At 38.9% G+C, this 6,674-nt stretch overlaps 1 protein-coding gene across 2 annotated transcripts in view; it reads right to left on the bottom strand.

Moving 5' to 3' along the window:
* Positions 1-3,902: 3,902 nt before the first annotated feature.
* DPP10 (dipeptidyl peptidase like 10) overlaps positions 3,903-6,674 on the bottom strand; it is a 709,371-nt gene continuing 706,599 nt past the window's right edge. For both annotated transcript variants that reach the window (XM_048483325.1, XM_048483324.1), the window contains exon 26: positions 3,903-5,594. In XM_048483325.1, the coding sequence (XP_048339282.1) occupies positions 5,457-5,594 (138 nt within the window). In that variant the 3' untranslated portion in view covers positions 3,903-5,456. The remainder of the gene's footprint in view (positions 5,595-6,674) is intronic.

Genomic DNA, 6,674 nt, shown 5'->3' with positions numbered 1-6,674 from the left:
GAAACATGCTGATGCATTTTGACATGTTAATCAATTTTATGGTGCAATAAAAAGGTACATTGCCTAGTTTTTCCATAGAATAAATTGAACTGAAGCTACATTTGGTGTTCCAGCATAATAATGTACAGACAAACTTCATTTTGTTAAGGTGTCAGTTTAACTAGATGAAGATGAACCAAGTACAGAAGCTTAAGTACTCTGCACCAGAATTAAGAGATGGCTTCAATCTACCAAGTTCTGGCCAATATTCAGAGGCACCCATTTACACCCATCAGGGAATTTTTTCCCAATATATTCACATACATCTCCAATTTTGTTCCACTACAACACATTACTTTACTCCACCTAAGGCAGGGGTAGGGAACCTGCGGCTCGAGAGCCGCATGCGGCTCTTCTGCCCTTGCACTGCGGCTCCACGAGCCGAGCTGCCGGCCCCATCCTTGCCTGCCCTGCAGGCAGCAGGGCAGGCGCACCAGTGGCCCGTGGCCAGCTGGGCCACGCTGCGGGCTTCCCCTCTCGCCCGCCCCGCTCGAACGGGGTGGGCGCTTTCCCGGCTGCTGGCAAGGCCGAGCCGCTGGCCCCATCCTTGCCCGCCCTGCAGGCAGCAGGGCGGACGCATCCATGCGCTTCTCAGAATAAGCGGAGTAAAAGGTAAAAAAACCCCAATATATATAGTGTTATCTTTATTTTAAATGTCAAAAATTATTTGCGGCTCCAAGTGTTTTCTTTTCCCGTGGAAAATGGGTCCAAATGGCTCTTTGAGTGTTAAAGGTTCCCTACCCCTGACCTAAGGGCACCGATGTTTTCTAGATTTTGGAAATTGTATATTTTATTCTGAAAGCTGTAGCCAGGACCTATAAGGCACTTACAGTGCCATCACTGCATATAAAGCCAGTTCATACATTATATTTTTAGAAACATCTGGATGTTTGGAGTGTATATAAAAATGTAATCTATGAATATGCAAACAAGGATGACACAGGTGTACCTGAGTCATAAGAGAGCTAGGATTGGCGGCACCCTGCTACTAAATGTAGAGCCAATATGGGCTTCCCACCATGTATCATGTGAAGCAGCCATTTTATAGTTTTGAATTGTTGGAATGGGAATGCCACCAATATTTGTATAGATTTCTGCTTTTATTTTAACACTAAGGACTGATTCACACATACATGGTTCAAAAATATGTACTAATTGCTTTACAAATAGCAATCTCCATTGCCATCAATGAAAAGGATACCCTGTGAAAGATATGATAGGTTTGCATATTGTTTAGTGGGGTTGGTGATTTGGATAAAACAAATCACCTATTCGAGCTGAATTGCGGCCTACTCGGGCAATATTTGTCCCAAATACATTATGCCCGAATTCAAGCCCATCTGAATAGAAAGTATTTGGATTGGCTTGTATGTATTCAGGGGCATTCAGGGATTGTTTAAATGATCCTTGGATGCCACTGCTCCCCCGCTTCCCCCAAGGTGCCTGCAACCCACGGATCTTTAAAGATCCCTGGCATGCATGCACTTGCTGGGAAAAGGGGTGTGTGAACTCTACCCCCCTTCCTCGGCAAGTGCCTGCATGCTGGGGATCTTTAAAAATCACGGGTGTGCAGGCACTTGCCAGGGAAAGGGGTGTGTGGACTCTATCTCGTTTTCCTGGCAAGTGCCTACACACCCAGGATCTTTAAAGATTCCTGGCGTGCAGGCACTTGCTGGCAAAAGTGGGGTAGAGTCCACACACCCCTTTCCTGGCAAGTGCCTGCACTTGAACTCCCTTTAAGCAATATTTAAAGAAATAAAAAACCTTAAGGAATCCACCTCCCCAGAGAAATCCCCCAATACTTACCTTGGGGTGTCTATCAAGGGCACATGTTTTAAGCGAGCAGCACCAAAATTTCAGGTAATCTTCAAGAGACTCTCCTGATGATACCACCAATGTTTGGTGAAGGTTGATTCAGGGGTGCAATTTTATGGATCCTCAAACAGTAGCCCCAATCTCCTATTAGCTCCCATTGGAAACAATGGCGGATGTGGCACCCTCCTTGGACCCCCTGAACCAAACTCCTTGGACCCCCTAAACCAAACTGCACCAAACTTGGGTGGTATCATTATGGGAGTCTTCTGAAGATACCCTGAAATTTTGGTGTTACTAGCTTTGCCAATGTGTCCCCTACAGGCCAGAACCCCCCAAAACACACACACACACAAATTAAAAAAAACAAACCTGGATGGACCTGGATTATTCGTTATACTCGAATATATTTATGTATAATGAATACGATATTCATCTTTTTGGGACATACAGATAATTTTATGTCCAAATAAACCCAAATCTGAATTTTACCAAATTTTTTCAGTATTGCTCAACTCTATTGTTTAGGTTTTTTTGGCTAGTTTAAAACACTACAGAATTACTACAGAAAATCTAAATAATGTATTTTAGGAGGTCCATGTAGTTTGTTCACATCTGAAACTTTGCATTCACAAAATTAATTGTTTCAGGTTAATGTCACTTCACGAGTATACACTTGTGATTAAGGTGACATTTGCATTACAGACTTCCTTCTTCAATATTCATATTCTTAGTAACTACATTATGTCAGTTCTCAAGCTAGCACTGATTGTTTTGAAGTTTCAGAATGACAAATGTTCATGTGAACTAACACCCAGGTAAAATGTCAATTACTTAGCATATCATCTCCCAATTACTCTCATGAGAACATGCAAAGAACCTACATGAAGTCATATTGAATTGGGTGTGCCAAACTATTTCTATTAATGGAAAGACATCCATCCATGAAGCATAACCTCTTCCCACTGTAAACTGAAATGCTGCTTTGGGAAACTCTCTGATGGATCCAAACCATTCTGTTGGAAGTAATCTGGCTTTGTTGTTTTACCTGTGACGACTGTTTTACGCAGGCTGATTACCATTTCAAGATGCTGTCACTGCACTGTTTAGCATGTTATCTCCATATCTGGTATACCATAGTTTACAATCAGAAAATTCAGAGTTTGGTTGGGTATTGTAATGTTGGGGGTTATGTTTAATCTTTCCAGTTGAACACATGAAGTTGTCTTATGCTGAATCAGACCTTTGGTCTATCAAGGTTAGACTATACATCAACTGTCTTTTCAAGGTACAAGAAGCTTTCCATATTGTGGGTTAATTGTGATGTGCACTTCTGCAATTAATACGGATCCATTTTCAGTTTGAAAATTTTACCTACACTTGTTTTCAGAACTTGTCAAAGCTTATAATTCCATCTTTGAAAATGTGCATCTTTATTAAATCCAACACTGAGTATGCTCAAAAGCAGGTGCTGGTGGTCTTATTTGTGTCTGATAATAAAAAATGGGGTCCAGGAAGGTAGTTGTATGCTCAAATGTAATCTGTATCCAGATATTTGAAATTATATATATTTTTTCTGAATCAGAATGAGAAAGAAACTTGAAAGGGTATGCATCCTTCTTTCATTTTTGTTCCTGAAGGAAGTGTCTTTTTAATGAAATCACAACATTTTATATACTTATGTATCAACTGGTGCAAGGAATATTTAAATGTCTGATGTTAAAAATAAAGTTTGAAAAATGTTCTGCCAAGAGTTGACTTATTTAAACAATGTGCATGCAGAAAATTTCAGTTCTTGCTGAATGAAATAAACAAAGGAAAAATAATTTTAAAAGTTAGTGAGAACAATACATTGAACACCAAAGCACCATTAAGTCTCACTGATTGCAGAAGGGAAAAAAAAGTAAGCAATCAGATTTCAGATCAGTCAATGGAACTAAAAATTATTCATTTTGGCTAAAGTGAATCCACAATTATTATTTTTTGCTAATAAGCAGCCATGTTTGGTAATGATAGTGGGAAAATTCTCTGTACAAGAAATGTGAAATTCCTTTCAAAACTATGATGAATATAATAATTTTAATCTTGGGAAAAATCCCAAGGTTTCATTCAAACAAGAAAGTATTAATAAAAACGGTCAGGAGCAAAAATAATAAATAAATAAATAAATTACAATTCTCTATCAGATGAACAACATTTGGCAAGAGCACTGCAGTATCACTTAAAATATATCTAAAATAAAGTGAACATAGCACTTGACTTCAATCATGAAAGTTAATATTCTGATGGCCTAAGGTGACTGGGTTGTTTATTTCACAGTGTCCATTTCTAGGGTTGTAATTCACCTTGACTAATACACAGATGTACTTCAGGTTCTTCATCCAAATAAAATAATAAAACTTGCATTTGTCAGGAGGCTTCCTTGCCAACAAATGGAAAAAAAATCCCAGTTACTCTGCTAAATTTAAATCTTCCTTGTAGTAGATCTAATAGGCAGCTGTAAAAGACCAAATAAAAACTGACACATTCTTCCATGAGGTGCCATCTCGGTAGACACTAGAATGATATCTCAGCCTTTCTGCAAGAGAAAATGCAAGAATGCACTTCACAAAAGATTTCATCATTTCAAGAGTAAAGTATTACTCAATGCATTACATTGTTAATAAAATTTCTTTATCTGAAACTATAATTTAATATCCATGTACCTAATTTACATGAGACAAAATAGCATATTCTAAAATCAGAGCATAACCAGCAAACTATCAACTACTATAAACAATACAAAAAAAAATCCCAAACATTTCTTAGTAAATTAAAAGATACAACTTTTAACCAGGGAGTTTCTACTGTTGTTGATATCAATTTAAACATTGCTGTAGGTATGACCTGAAAAAAACTGTTCAAGCACAGAAACATTTTCTGCAAAGGGAGTCTTGTGTATATACATAAAGTCCAAGAGTATACTACCAAAATTTTGCTTAACAGTTTATAGTAAGTGCAGCAATAATAGTGAATACTGAAATGGGAGAGGAGGAAGAATATGTATACTTGATATCTGACTCACCTGATTTTCCCATGTAAACCATAACAAAAGCCATTTCTTTTATTAACTCAATATTTTTTATGCTTGACAATGAAAGAATTGCACTTTTTGTAATGTTACACCAGTGTTAGATTGCAGCTCCCATTCAAATATTAGTGGTCTTAATCTTATGATAGGTTGTGTCCATTATGTTGAAGTCAAGAAGTGTGGTGCATTTTAAACAAACAAAACAAAAATGGAGCAACTACATACGGAACAAACAGTGAATCTTAACAGAATCAACATGCACTAACCCTACTCTTATGCAAAATTAATTTCTCCCAGGAAACTGCAACCAACTGTTGACCTTCCACAAAGGTATAGGTTTTGTCCTTGGTAATATATTTGGACTTGTGTATTCAAATCCCAGTTTATTAGCTCATTGTTAGAAAATGTGCTGTTCCGCTGGTATGTCCTTCAGCTGTCCTTGGGCTTATGTAGAATGCTCTCTTACAGTCACTCTTGTTTATGGTTTTAGTGAGCCTCAGTTTAAGTCTCCTCAGTTCTGTACAAATAGGTCTCTTTATTCATCTTCTTCTGGTTCCTGTGGTAAAATTGGTGCTTCCTCCTTTAAACACGCGCTAAAGAAACTGATGATTGTGCTATAAAGATGATATTTACTCTTCTCTGATGTGATGTAATGGCCTTCATCTGGATAGATCTAAATAAATAAAGAAGTATAATAGACTTTAAATATCAGATTGTATAGCAAAAGAATTAATTCTGTCTGGGACTTTTTTTAACAAAATGATTTTGCATCAACATAAAATGACAGCATTAGGAAATACGATGAGTTTACCTAATGCTAATAAAATTAAAATCACATTACAAACGTTGTCTTTCAAACCAGCACAGTGTTTACAGTGGCGTGGGGCCTGTAAAAATGCCGTTGAGGATTTTGCACCGCTGCCACTGCTGGAGCGCAACTGCAGTGGCATATTCCCTCCACAATGGCGTTTTCCTGACTCGCTAGTTTAGCAAGTCTTTTGAAAAACACCTGCATCCACCTGGTGCTCAGCGAATGTCACCAGGTAGAAGGTGGCATTTTCCCCATGCTGCTGTAGTTTCCCTCTTACCTCCACTCAGTTGCCATCGCTCTGCAGAGGCCAGGGGACATGCCTCCTGGCCTCTGACCCTGGAGGCATCGCCGTGGCCATGGAGCATGTCCTGAGGCTCTGCAGAGTGACGGCAGTCGAGAGGAGGTAAGAAGGGAACTACAGCGGCGGGCCCTGTGTGAAGGCAGCTTCATGGGCCACTTGGGCACTGGACACTTGGGCACTGGGGCCATTCACAGGACAGGATGCAAATGGCCCTGGGGGTGCACCAGCATCAAGTATGCCAGTGCACCACTGCTCATGAGGTCTGGCCGATTTAACACTAAGACACATTTTTCACATTAAGGGCATTTGTGATCATGATTTCATGTTGGTTTCATGGAATTAATTATTTAATTTCTCTCAAATATTGATGGATAGGTTCTATCTGAGTCTAGTATACACTCAAAGGAATGTGGATGTTATATGTTTTACGAGCTGATCTTAAATTTTGCTGTGCCAGTCAACAAACAATTAAATTAGGACTGAGCATTAGGTAGGATTATGCCTGTTAGATTTTATATTTCTACTTTTTATGCCGGAAACTGTGGATTGGTATGGGTATCGGAGTGCCTTAATATAAGCATTTTTTAGAACTCACTATCCATGTCAAAAAAGGTGAATAGCCATTTTGCTTAGATGATAAA

Source organism: Sphaerodactylus townsendi, linkage group LG02 (assembly GCF_021028975.2).
Source record: "Sphaerodactylus townsendi isolate TG3544 linkage group LG02, MPM_Stown_v2.3, whole genome shotgun sequence".
Classification (NCBI taxonomy): Eukaryota; Metazoa; Chordata; class Lepidosauria; order Squamata; family Sphaerodactylidae; genus Sphaerodactylus; species Sphaerodactylus townsendi.
Note: the sequence above shows the minus strand (reverse complement) of the source record. Positions and strands in the feature narration are given on the sequence as shown.